Source organism: Panthera uncia, chromosome E1, assembly GCF_023721935.1.
Source record: "Panthera uncia isolate 11264 chromosome E1, Puncia_PCG_1.0, whole genome shotgun sequence".
Taxonomy (NCBI): domain Eukaryota; kingdom Metazoa; phylum Chordata; class Mammalia; order Carnivora; family Felidae; genus Panthera; species Panthera uncia.
Window position 1 is genome coordinate 10,009,172 of NC_064814.1, and position 13,880 is coordinate 10,023,051.

The 13,880-nt window shown below is 45.0% G+C and overlaps 1 protein-coding gene across 2 annotated transcripts in view; it reads right to left on the bottom strand.

Moving 5' to 3' along the window:
* Positions 1-4,926: 4,926 nt before the first annotated feature.
* Positions 4,927-13,880, bottom strand: part of IKZF3 (IKAROS family zinc finger 3) — a 93,394-nt gene continuing 84,440 nt past the window's right edge. For both annotated transcript variants that reach the window (XM_049635958.1, XM_049635959.1), the window contains one exon: positions 4,927-9,665. In XM_049635958.1, coding sequence (XP_049491915.1) covers positions 8,962-9,665 — 704 coding nt within the window. In that variant the 3' untranslated portion in view covers positions 4,927-8,961. The remainder of the gene's footprint in view (positions 9,666-13,880) is intronic.

Below are 13,880 nucleotides of genomic sequence, written 5' to 3' on the forward strand. Positions count from 1 at the left end.
CCCGGGAATCTGGTGTGGAGTCCACACAGAATTAAGAGAAACTGAGAGAGGACGGGACCGGGAGTTCAGACCCAGCCTCGGTGCCCATATTCAGAGGCTACAACTCCACTGTCACCTCCTCGTCCCCCACACTCCTGTGGGCCAGGATTGGAATTTCATAGAATGGTTTAGAAAGTGATCGTTTGGGAAAATCATAGGCCGCCATAACCCTAGCTCCAGCGCCGAACCTCCCTGTGAATACCTGAGGTGTGGTGGGGAGAAAAGGAAGAGGGCACGGTACCCCCTTTCTTTCCTCTTGTTTCTCGAGTTAGAGGAAGGGCCTGGCCAGAACAATGGGGCTGAGGCCAGACTCGGTCTCAGCTGGAAGGAACTTCAGAGATTCAGTTCCAGGGAAAAATGAAGGCCCAGAGAGGGAAAGCAAAATGCCCAGGTTCACCCAGAGAGTGGCAGAGCTGGGGTTGGACCGCAGGAGTCCAAGTACTCAGCTGGAGTCTGCACCAGGCTGCCATTTGCTTTACTGACATTTCAGAGCTTTGCTCTATTCATTGACTCTGTTTCCCCCTTCACCCCCCTCATCCAGGAGTCTAGGGAGGGTGGTAGGCTCTGTGAGTGACAGGGAGGCAGAGAGACAAATTCCAGTGGGGGTGGGATGGGGAGTGACCTGGTGGAAGGACAAGGCTGGGGAAGAGGTGGCATCTGCCCGCCCCTAGTTCCCACCAGCCACCCCCAGGGCTGTGGTTTATTTGACTAGGCAGCTCTTCTGGGCCAGGGGGCCTGGGGGGGGGGGGGGGGGGAGGCGAGGTGATGGGAAAAGACTGCTCTGGGCTTCCTGCCCCACCAGTCCTGGGGAAGGGGGGCAGTTTACATCACCCACAGGCCCTCTAACCTCCATACTTTCCACTGCAGTGCTCTTTCCTTGGGTATGTTCGTGTTATTCTGGGGGAAGGTCTGTTATTTGGGGGGAAGGGAGGCAGCTGCCTACTTCACAGGTCAAGACAGAGTTAAAAACAAAACCGCAGCAAATTCAACGCCCCGTGTCCTTCAGGGACTTTCCATGACACCTTCCTTCCCCCTCTCCCCCAAGCCAGGGAGTACCTCCCCAGAGGGCCTCCCACCCCAGGTGCAGTGGCTTTTGGCTTTTATGCAAACTGTCTGACCGGGAATGCTCTGCAGCCAGAATTTGTGTCCTGGGCCCAATGTGCTCCTCCACCATCCCTCACCATTCCTGGCCTTCCCAGAGATCTCATCTCCACTTTTGCTCAAACTTTGGGTGCTAGGGAATGAGAGGCGAGGGGAGAGACACAGGTCCTTGTGCCCTTGCCTGCCCTTGGATGGCAGTTGCCTGCAGGTGGAAGTTTGGGCACCGCAGGCAGTGTGAATGGCCTGGTTGTGTTGAGGGATGGGGGAGGGGAAGGAGGCAGGTGCAGGTGTGGGGTGGCCTCCTCTGCCAGGCCTACCACCCTCTAAAGTGTCACATCAGTTCCAAGAATTAGGAAAGGACACTGTCCTTAGGCTGGAAGCCAATCCAGCCCCAAGCCCAGCACCAGCCAGCCTCACAGCTCTCTCCATTGCTCACTGGCAAATGGGATGGGGTCTCCTGGTCTCCCTTTCTCTCTGAGCTGCTCGCTTTGGGAAGGCAGTGGGGAGGAAAAGGCCACATACCACTCAGTTACCCAGAGGCCACTTTTCAAAGTACTTAATGTAATAATACAAAGGCGGGCTGTGACACAATTCCTCTCTCCCTTCCCTTAGTGCTGAGAGTGCAAAACCTGCTGGAGATCTTCCAGCAGTCTGGTGCTGTAGGGAAGGAGATGGTGCTGAGCGTAGAGACAGAGGAAGCTGCCCCCAACCTGGCCCCACCTTTGCTGATCCTAAATTTCAGAAATGGCTTCTTTCTGCCTCTCTCACAGAGGAGGGGAAAAGGAAGGCGTTTTGGAAGAGGTTGAGCAGAACACCAGATGACCTCCCAGTCTCTTTTCTGATATTTTCTGAGAGAGACCAGAAGATATCAAGACCAGGCGAAAGCTGAAAAATGTCTGTGCCATTCTCCTAGGACTTTCTCCCCAGCACCTTAGGTTTGGGCCTCCAAGTATCTTAAGACTATTTTTTTTTTTAATTTTTTAAAATTTATTTTTGAGACAGAGAGAGAGCATGAATGGGGGGAGGGTCAGAGAGAGAGGGAGACACAGAATCAGAAGCAGGCTCCAGGTTCTGAGCTGTCAGCACAGAGCCCGACGTGGGGCTTGAACCCACGGACCGTGAGATCACGACCTGAGCTGAAGTCGGACACTTAACCGACTGAGCCACCCAGGCGCCCCTCTTAAGACTATTTTTAAATGCAGCTGGGGCGCCTGGCTGACTCAGTCGGGGGAACATGAGACTCTTGATCTTGGGGTTGTAAGTTTGAGCCCCATGTTGGGTGTAGGGATTACTTAAAAATAAAATCTTAGGGCACCTGGGTGGCTTAGTTGGTTAAGAATTGGACTCTTGATTTGGGCTCAGGTCATGAGCTCATGGTTCGTGGGTTCAAGCCCTGAGTCAGGCTCTGTGCTGACAGTGTGGAGCCTGCTTGGGATTCTCTCTCTCTCTCTCTCTCTCTCTGAAAATAATAAATAAGACTTAAAAAAATAAATAAAACCTTAAAAAAAGTAAGTGTGGCTGAGTTAGTGACTTCACTTGAACTTCCTGAGGTGGATGTTTCTGAGACCCTAGCAGTGAAAAAGCCAGGGCTTGCCTATCTTCTAGAAAGAACCCATGCTGGGAACAAGGGCAGAGCAGTGTCTTGGCACTGGGAGACACTGCAGTGTTGAGCCAGCCAAATCCAGGCCCCAACTTCCTTGGGTCCCCTTAGTGAACTAAGGGCTGGTGGAATGAGAACCCCAGTATAGGGGTATGGGGGCCAGCAACAGGATGCCAATGGCAGGCTCAGGAAGGCATCAGAGTAGATGTCTTATTTCAGTGATAATTTCATTCACCTTGGTACTTAGACTTAAGAAATAGCCACAGGGACTAAATTAAGAAAACAGTCCTAGAGGCAGAATTAAGTCCTTCCATTTTCTGACAGCTATAAATGATAGGCATGCACAATGACTAATTTTAAACACACCAGTATATATTTTTTTATTTTTCAGTGTAAAAATCAAACATGATATAGAAATCTTGAAAACTATCAGCAGGTTTTTTTTTTTTTTTGTTCGTTTTTTTGTGTGTTTTTTTGTGTTTTTTTTGTTTTTTTTTGTTTTTTTTATGTGATGCACTCATTATGGTTCTGGCAAGGTTAGCATTGCTACATTTCAGAAGCTGACTTTCTTTAAACAGTCGTTACAGAGGAATAGGGCACCTTACGATGCTCTAAAATAGTTGGACTCTGGGTAAAACTTGAGAGAAGTTAAGAGAGAAGGTCACTGCTGGGCAGGGAGGGCATTTCTGAGAAACCCAGAGAGAATGCTATGAGCACAGGCCGTGTCGAAACCACTCAGCAAGGGCTCCCTCCCTTCCTCCTGGGGGGAAGGCCACTTTGAACCCCCAAACCAGGTTCCCTTCTTCCCCTGTCATTCTGCAGACAAGGGTCATCCACAGACCACACGTGTGGTGGCTTTGGCAACCAGAAATTAAAAATAACCTATGGTTTTTCCAGTAGCCAAAATGATCCCTCACCAAAGCTCATAGACTGAGAACCTGAGCATGCAAAACCACAGTCTGGGTGAAGGGATGTCTGCTTTTCAAATGACCTGCTAATTCTTTGCAACCCACAGTAATTTGGTTTCTGTGAACCCACAGAAGCAGGCCCACCAACAAGGGTTTTTGTCTGCTAACCTGGAAAAGTCCTTGTATAAATGAGTCACTGACAATGGGATCATTTTCAAGGCTGCTCCATTTTCTTACTATGTTAAAATGTTTGTTCTCAGTCTTTTTATGAGAGGAAGAAGAAAAGCAGCTTCAGAATCTGAAGCTAGGCTCCACAGAGGTGTGGCACAGGCTTGGGAGAAGGGGGGTTACATTATGGGACTGCTCTCCAGGCTTTCTAGAGTAGGGTCAATAGGGAGATGGATAGTGAGGAGCATTTGAGGAAACTCTAAGTTACTTGGGGAGTTAATAGTCAAGAGCTCATGAGACAGGGAGGGAGCAAAGCCATTCTACTTTCCTGGCTGCAGTGCCGTGAAGTGTCTGTAGCATGTGGTTAACTCATATTGGTTTTAATATTCAGCATATTCTTTACTCTTATGAATTAAAATAACATGAAGGAGACTGTGCTAGAGATCACATGCCTCCACTGACTACTGAATGACTGAACTGTGGTCCTAGTATGGCCTTGGAATATCTCCATGTCTTTAAATCCACATACAGTACACGTAGTGGAAAATTTGTAAGCATCCAACATAATCCCCCCCCCAAAAAAAAAACAGTAACATCACCCCATAAACAAAATTACATAAAACTTCATAACATCCTTGGGAGGTAGATATTCTGTCCTTACATTTTTTAATCAAAACATTAACATTCCGTTTTCAAAGAACAGCTCAATCAATATGAATATTCAGCAGTCCACTCTTGTAATATTTGGAGGAAACTTGCATTCAACTTTTTCAAAGTGCAAAGACCTGTTTATCATGTTGATGGCATGGTGGGGTACACACTATCTACAGTTGGGGTGAATGGAGCTACAGTCTTGTATTCTGAGCTCACACAAGTCTAAAGCCTACACTTCTTTTCCAGGCTCTTCTGAGTCCACGGTCTTTAGAGGCAGTGCCCAGCCCTGGGTTCACTGATTATTTGCAGAACCAGTCAGTCCTTTATCTTTAGAGAACAGCATCCTTTTCCTAGAGTGGCCCAGTTCTAGCCTTTGGTTTCAGGCCAAAATTGTCTTCTTCACAGGCACTGAAGTCTCAAATCCATTCTGCTTTTCTGAACTCTGCTTATAGAGAGTTCTCTGAACTGTACTGTCTGAACCTAAAAAATTAGCTCCCAATTCTTTAAAGGAGAAGTGTCGCCGTATATCTCTTCTGCACAACTGGATTCTACTTCCTAGGGCAAAATTTTTATCACTCCCCTTTCTTTCTCTTCTTGAGCTCATAAATCTCAATTCCAAGCCCTTGTGAAAGAGGTTGGCTATCTCTGAGGATTCAAATGTTGAGGGGCCTGGAGTTTCCAAATCTCCACTGGAGACCAACAGACCTGTTCTCTGTGGGGTACATTTTAAAGTTAGGACTCTAAGCATTTAACATTTCCATTACGGTCTTACTGTGCCTGTGCTGGGATATTTATCAGCAGTATTGCTTTTTCCCTTAAAACACATTAAACCTCACATTTATCAGAGGGGAAAAAGCAGAGGAGGAGAATAAGAATAGTGATACAGAGACTACTAGGAAAAACTTCACGTCAGTGTGAGATTTGTTCGTAACACAGTGTTTCAACTAAGCAAAATTCTGTGTTTTCAGACCTTTTTCTTTGCAAAAGAAATCTGAGGTCATATTATATCTGGGCCACCACTATGAGTATGGGCCTAGCAAATGTTAAGCACTGCATTTGAAAGGTGAGAAATTTTGTCACTGACAAAATCAGAAGCTGAGTCAGGAACAGCTCAAAATAGGTAACAAGGCATGAGATTAGTTAGCTTATCTGTGTCAAGGCAAATATCTTTTGGGGAGAATGACTTAAAGAATCTAAAGACTGGTAGATTTATTTATTTAAAAAAAAATTTAAGTTTATTTATTTATTTCAAGAGAGACGGAGAGAATGAGCATGGGAGGGGCAGAGAGAGGGAGAGAAAGATCCCAAGCAGGCTGTCAGTGTGGAGCCTGATGCGGGGCTTGAACTCACAAACTGCAAGACCATGACCTGAGCCGAAACCGAGGGTTGGATGCTCAATTGACTGAGCCACTCAGGTGCCCCAAGACTGATAGATTTATTAATGTCTTTTTGTCCTTGGTGATGGTGGTGGAGGGTAATGGGGGAGATACTTCTGTTTAGTTCTATGTCCTTAGGAAATACCTGTGCAATGATTCAAGTGGTGGTAAGGAACATCTGGAGAGCCAGTTCTCTTCCTTTTCCGCCTCACCCCAATTCTGTCACCTTGGCTGCAAGGGAACTTTCCATGGGGTTGGCTCTTCCTCAGATTGTGGCCTCCTGGGTGTGTGGTGGGAAATGAAGATGAGCGAAGACCCACAACGTTCATGTTCAGAGGGACTCTGGCTGGGAAAGGAGATCTCACTGTCCAACATGGTTGAACGTGAATCCTGATTCTGCCCTTCTCACTAAGCAATCTTGCTAAGATTCTCCTTTACCCTCTTTACCAGCAAGTGGTGGGCAGAGACATTAATTGGTATAAGGAGTGCCTACAGAAGGAAATATTCACCTGTGTGGTGACAACCACTACTACATATTAACTAGTTCGACTTTAAGATTTAAGAATATGCAGTTTGTACATGCAAATTTTCTCTGGACTCGGTGTGTCCCAATCTAGGCCCAGAATGCTACAGTGAAAGTAGCATTTCTGAGTGGCCACCCCACTCAGAAGACTGACCTCAGAAGAATAGAAATCATTTAGAAAATCTATTAGTCACAGGGAAAATGAGGGTCATATCTACACAAAAGTCCCTAGGTTAGTGGGATGGGCCTCTTTCACTCTTAAGGTGCAAGAGTTGGCTTCTGCAGAAGGACTTTCCCACTAATCTGGTGGAAATGCCCGCTTTCCCAAGCTTTCTCTCCTACTAATTCTTGCTTCCAAATATTCTTTCTTTTGTCCCCTGAAGAGCCAACAGGATGTGCGGCATTTCAAGAGTATAATAAGCAGCTCCTCGGCCACAACGGGTGTAAGCAACCTGGTGTAGCTTGGGGTCTAGGATTACGGAAACATAGTGAAGACTACGCACTGAAATACGTCTAGTCTTTTAGCTGAAATCTCAGACATGTTGGGACTGTTACCATGGAATTTCACAAAGTCTTTTTTTTTTTCCTGAGACAGACGCCATGCTACAAAGAAGGATAAGCCATTTGTGCAGTCTGAGGTGGAACATTTTAATTACTGGCAGCACATAAATTAGTTGAGTTGAAGTCTAATGCCTAAGCCCTTTCGAAATATCAAGGCAGATACATAAAACACTAATCTACCAGGAATTGGGGACTCCTGGCTCTGGTAGAAAGGTGCACAAAGCTGACTCTTAATGTGTAACTAGGCTCCATGAAGTTGTCCCTGGAAGCAGAATTTATTTTCGCTAACACCAGTTCTTAAAAAGGAGAGAGAGAGAGAAAAAAAAGGCTTTGGCAAGCAGATGCAGGTGCCACTTTGTGTATATATACTTTGGGGCAAGATCAAAATACCTTCCTGTTTTTTGTTCCTCCCCACCATCCTCTTCACATTCACAACTCAGTGGTTAAAGGAAAAATTTAACAACACTACCATTTTCACACCAAAGCAATGTGAAACAGATATTCATATACATACTCTTTTGCTTAATACCCATGCATTAAGAGGTCTAAAAAGTAACTGTGGTTACAGCATAATCGCATACATTTAAAGCTGGAAGGGACCTTAGAGAATGTATAAACCCAACCGTTACTTTATGGTTGAAGAAACTTAGTTTTAAGAGTTAAGTGATTTGCCCAAAGTCATACAGCTAATTAGCAGCCAATATGGAATTCACAAACAGATTTCGTGACCCCTATTGCAATACTAATTTTACAATTATCCCTGAACTTTCCCTTGATAGCATATTTCCCATAACAGATGACAAAGCTGACCGATACATGTGCAGAATCAAGATCTTTCAGGAGTTTTCGTGGCATACAGCAGCTCCACTTAAAATGGAGAGAGAAACCCACCCTACTTGATCAAGGAGAACCTGTCAGCAGAGTTGCCCCCTCCTCACCCCATCAGGAAGCTCGTCAAAGACCCAAACAACACACATGACATCTGTCCCTGATTCCTCTCCTGTGGGGAGGGGGAGACTAAGTCACTCATTTTGGATTCTTTGGTGGTTTTTTGTCAAAAAAAGAAATCATTGGTAAGTGTCTGTACACTAATGCTCCATGAAGGAGACCAAGAACTTTTAGGTAACTACCCATCCCCCTCACTGCCCCATGGTGCTTCTGAACCATTTCCCCCTCAGAGCCCAGTTCTGCCAGTCTTGATCATAGGAAATGGATGCCATCGTCCAAAGCCGACAACTTCCTGGAGTTTCAAAGATGGTCTATGTTTAAAGCCATCCGTTCTTCTGATATAGAATTTCTCCTATTCATGACTGGTTTAAACCAAAGCAACTTTTAATTGATGATGGGAAGGTTAAAGGGTAGAAGCAGAAGTATCATTGGATGACTTGATTTTTTTCCCCTTGTGTGCTAAGAAATGGGTCTGCTGCCTAGAGACTTCAGTCTTCAGTTACTGGTAACAGATACTTGTTTTATGACTGTTCTTTTCCTTACCATTATAGTATAATTTGGGATGAGGAGACTATATCCTAGACTTTCAGCCTGTGTTAAGTACAGAAGGGCATGGCTTCCGAGCCAGGTTAGCTGGTGAGCTCTTCTTCTTCGTGGACCTAGGCAGATGACCAAAATGCTTTTCCACATATGGCTGATGTATCTATGTATCTCCGAAAGAATGTCTCTTGCAGCACAACTGGGGGATTCTTTTGAATGGCAACAAACTCCAAGGACTGCTTGTTCCATTGCTGCAAAAGATAATGACCAAATACTTCACTGGCTTTTAAATATCATAAAAATTCAAGTCCCTAATGAGAAAACAAAGGTTTAACAAAAATGATAACACGATATTATCTGCAAACAATTTCTGAACGAAGACAGCATTTCCCTGTTGCCCATGTGAACATGACTCTTTGGACACTAAAAATGGTATGGAAGGGAGTTTGGAAATGAGTTTGGAGAATAATTCGTTAGGTGGGGTATCGGTTTTTACAAATTATGTTGAATGCTCAGGCGTAAATCATCTTGGAGACCAGATGTTCACTTCAGCATGGCTCTGTGCTCTCCTCTGGCTATGTGAGATGAGAACTCATACCGATCATGGCTTCGATATCCACACATGTTACACTCAAAAGGGTCACGAAAGCCATGGCAACCCATGTGAATAGTGAACATCACATAATCCAGGAAGAGGACTCGACAGTGGTCACATCGATACACATCCATCACCTCCCCTTCTTTGTTGATCACTTTGATGGAGTCTCTTGGACAGATGGGTGGGGGCTTGAGGAGTTCATAAGAGCGGGGGATTTCCTTCAGAAGTGGCATCCCATTGCGGACCCGGGGAGGGACCATGTGATTTTGCTGGTAGATGTGATTCTGGCGTTCTTCATGGTTGCTATCAGTGTCTGTGGAGTCATGGCCACTATTGTTGGGGGAGAGGCCTCTTTCAGAAGGCAGGCTCTTCTCTGGCAGGTGTATATTCTTCTTTTCCAGGTCCTGGGGGGCACCATTTGGCATCTCCGCACGGGTGAGCGCTATGGGATACATGCTGCTGATAACTGGAACCATCTCAGAGGTGGGAGCAGGTGGTGTCTGGACTAAGGGGCGCAGGGCTTCTGCACCGAGATAGCTGATGGCATTATTGATGGCTTGGTCCATCATCCGGGTCTGTATCATCTCACTCTCTTTCTCGTACATATAGCCGGGATTATAGTTGACATCAAAACAGTGGCGCTTCTCACCTAGAACAAGTGAAAGAAATAATTACAAGAGGAAGAACACACGGGCAGAGAGTTTGTAAAATGATTCTCCAGAGTCCTTGAAAAGGGAGGAAGGATGTGCCACCTGCTCAAGAACACCCAGCCCTGGGGCGCCTGGGCGGCTCAGTTAGTTAAGCGTCTGACTTTGGCAGGTCATGATCTCACGATTTGTGGGTTCGAGCCCTGCATCAGGCTCTGTGATCACAGCTCAGAGCCTGGACCTTACTTTAGATACTGTGTCTCCTTCTCTCTCTGCTCCTCCCCCACTCATGCTCGTCTCTCTCTCTCAAAAATAAATAAACATTAAAAAAAAAAAAGAACACCCAGCCCAGGCAGAATGGCTCCAATGGGTGCTGAAGTCTCAAGGGACAGTGGCTGACAGTACATGTTTGGACAGTCAAAATAAATTAAGCAGGCAGACAAAAGGGAGTGTCAGAGATGTCATTAAGTTGAGGCTACAACGTGAACTGTTTCCACTGCTCACATCAGAGGGGACACTGGAGAAAAGGAGAGAAAAAGAAGCAAGAGGACACTGGGGCAGGGTTCACAGGAGGCTGGGGAGCTACCACTGTGCAGGAGCATGGCACTTCTACTGTTCCTGGACTCTCAACCCAATCAATTCCCAAACTCTTATTTTGCTTGTAATACTAGAGAGCCAGGGGAACGGAAGTGCTGCAAACAGCGGGGATGCTCAGCAACTAGCCTCTGCAGCTTTTTAAATAGCTACAGGGGCAGAAAAAGTAGCCCCCAAACCTCCAACTTACCACTCCCCAAACAAATTGTCACCAGACTGAGATTTAAGTAAATGAACTTCAAATGTAGAAAGTTTTAGAAAAGCTTTCTTGATGAAAGATCACAGTCTTTATTCCTTTCATAAAGTATGTCATGCTTTTGTTTGAAAAAAAAAATGTATCATTGATACACAGGTGATCATTAGGACCTATCTCACACTTAACTGAAAAATGTATTTGTGGTCACCCTGTCCTACTGCTCCTGTCAAACTGCTGAGAAATTCTGAAAACAGAGTTTAGCCACCTTTGGGGTGTGGGTGTTGTGTGTTAGAAAATAGAGGCTCTCTGGCCACAGGGAAGGCAGGAGCAGGGTCTGCAGTGATGGCAGATGTGCTCAGTGGTGAGTGGCTGGTAGAGGGAAGAGAGAACGGGTGGATGTGTCAAGCACTGAAAGTGAGGCTAAGGTATTGCTGCTGCTTTTTTATTTTGTAGACACTAGATTCTGGGGGGATATGCTGAACCAGATCCTCTCTTCCGTAACATTCCCTAGGCATGTTATGGTTCCAAAGCTTGTCCCTGCCATACAGTAAAGGGTCCAATAGTGAAAGAATTCAAGAAAACATAAGAATTGGAAGAACTGGTTTCTGTTTTTGAGCTGTCTCCAAACTAGTGGGAGAGAAACAAGACCTGTATGCATGGAAGCAGAGAAAAATAAATGTTAGAAGTCATGAAAGGACAGCTCTGCTCTATGGAGGTCTTTGATTTTATTCTAAATGCCATGCTTAAGGCAGTTAAGTAGGGGAGTACATGTCTTCTGTAAAAAGAATTATAAGGCAAGGGTAAGGCAGTCTGGTAGAAATTGTATATTTAAGTGTTAAGGGAATGAAAAACATTCAAGAGTACCTGGGGCAGCGAAAGCTTTCTTGGAAAACCCAGATTTTGAGAAGAGTCTTGATGAACTGGTATGACGTAGCTTTTCAGAGAGGTTGATGAGACATCCTAATTGAGGGAGGAGCATGACAGAAGGCAGAGACGTGGGACTACACAGGACACAAGCAGGGAAGAGTAAGAGAGTATGGCTGTAGCTCTCCTTCAGGAAGAATGAAATACAGCATTTCTGAAACTTCACTTATTCCCTCACGTTCTGCAATACTGGCACCTCAGGGTGGTGTGGTGGTTGAGTGCCTGGGCAATAGGGCCAGATGAGACTGGATCTGATGCTGGCTCATCAGTTACCCATTGTGTGACCTTGGGCAAGTTACTTAACATGTCTATGGCTCCATGTCCTCATGTATAATGGGGATACTAATTGTATCTGCCACCCAGGGTCACTGGGAAGTGCTTAGAAAAATGCCTAGTACATAGAAAGCACTTGGTAAATGTTAGGATTTTTTGTTTTGTTGGAATCAGCTTGCCTTTTCTTTCTCTGTTTTTTTGTTTTTTGTGTTTTTTTTTTTTGCTAAAATGAATTTTCTTTTAAAAAATGTTTATTTATTTTGAAAGGGAGAGTGTGTGTGCCCGTGTGCCAGTGGGGGAGGGGCAGAGAGAGAGAGAGAGAGAGAGAGAGAATCCCAAGCAGGCTCTGCTCTAGAAGCATGGAGCCTGATGTGGGGTTCTATCTCATGAACCTGAGATAATGACCCAAGCCGAAATCAAGAGTTGAATGTCTAACTGACCAAGTCACCTGGGTGCCCTGAGTTTGCTTCTTCTTTCTTTCTTTTTTTAATGTTTATTTACCTTTTTTTTTTAATGTTTATTCATTTTTGAAAGACAGAGACAGAGCACAAGCAGGGGTGGGGTGGGGTGGAGAGAGAGGGGGACACAGAATCCTAAGTAGGCTCCAGGCTCCGAGCTGTCAGCACAGAGCCTGACGCAGGGCTTGAACCCACGAACCGCGAGATCATGACCTGAGCCGAAGTTGGACACTCAACTGACTGAGCCACCCAGGCGCCCCTATGTTTATTTACCTTTTGAGAGAGAGAGAGAGAGAGAGAGAAAGAGAGAGAAAGAGAGAGAAGCAGGCGAGGGGCAGAGAGACAGAGACACAGAATCCAAAGCAGGCTCCAGCTATCTGAGCTATCAGTACAGAACGCAACGCAGGGCTCAAAAACACAAACCGTGAGATCATGGCCTGAGCCTAAGTCTGACACTTAACTGATGGAGCCACCCAGGCACCCCGCAAGTTTGCTTTTTAAGTAAACTTTATATTACTAACACAAATGGAAAACCAGAATCACTTACCGCAAATAGAAGGTAGTTATGAAAAATAAAGACAATGAAATAGAGCAATTTACTTAAGTTTTGATCAGATACTGTGACTACTTGGAAACAAAGATCCCCTCTCTCTGCTAAAAACAGAGATTGCCAAGTGTGAGATTAGTATTAATGAAATCTAACATCAAATTAAGTCTAAACCTTTTTCCTTTGGTATAATCAAGAAGATTGAGAGAGAACTAAAAAACAAAATAATTTTCTTGCCCCATGGGCCTCCTGGCATTTTGCATTCCACATTTGGGGAGATACTCAAAAAAGATAACACATGGTGAAACCAAACGATGGGCATTCTGAAATTGGATTTGGATTTGAACAAAGAACAAACTGCCACATGCCCTTGAGCAAGGGAGGCTTGGGTCAAAATTTTATTTTCAGGATATTAATGGAACAGCAAAGTGTAAGATAGACCAGAACAGTGAGAAATGGGAGCCAGAAAGAGCAGCTAGAAGATCTAATGGAATCAGATGGATTTGTCCTGCATCCCCACTACCTTAAGGCCAACATGATAGTTTCTAGACAAATACCTGAGAGAAAAAATATGCAAAGAAAAACACCCTGCTTTGGCAACTCAATAAAAAGCAACAGAAAAGTAGACCTTTGCCAAAGTCATCAGCGGTTCTTATTTTCAGCTTCCAGATTGAATATATCTTTGATCAAAGCTGTTTGAAAGAATGAGGCTGAGAACATGAAAGCCAGCTAAGGTCACAAATATTCATTCTCCTGAACGTGACACAGAAATGATGAACTTTGGTTTCCTGGCCTTTTCAAGGTCATCGATGATTTTCCAGTGTGGCTGGTTCTACTCAACTCCCCAGATACCAGGGGTCTGTGAGAACCTTTTTATCTTTTCACCTAACAGAGAGGTTCCAGAAAGTTTCCGGGGTGGGGTAGGCACATCATAAACTCTGCTTTTATCCTTTCTCCCAAGAGTTTGCTTTACTGAACTAGGCCTACGGTTTCAGAGTCTATACCACCTGCAGCACATGTCAGAAAACAGCTGAGTGCTAAAGTTGTAAGAGGCAAAACAGTAAGAGGGAAATAAACCCTTGGATGAGTGGAAATATGTGACTGAGTTCTGTGGTTAACACAGACCATTGTTCATTGTGAAGATGGGAGAGCCTCAGATCTTCACGTGCACGCAACCTACAATCATCAGATCCCCTCATCTCTGAGTTACGGTAACTTGAGTAGT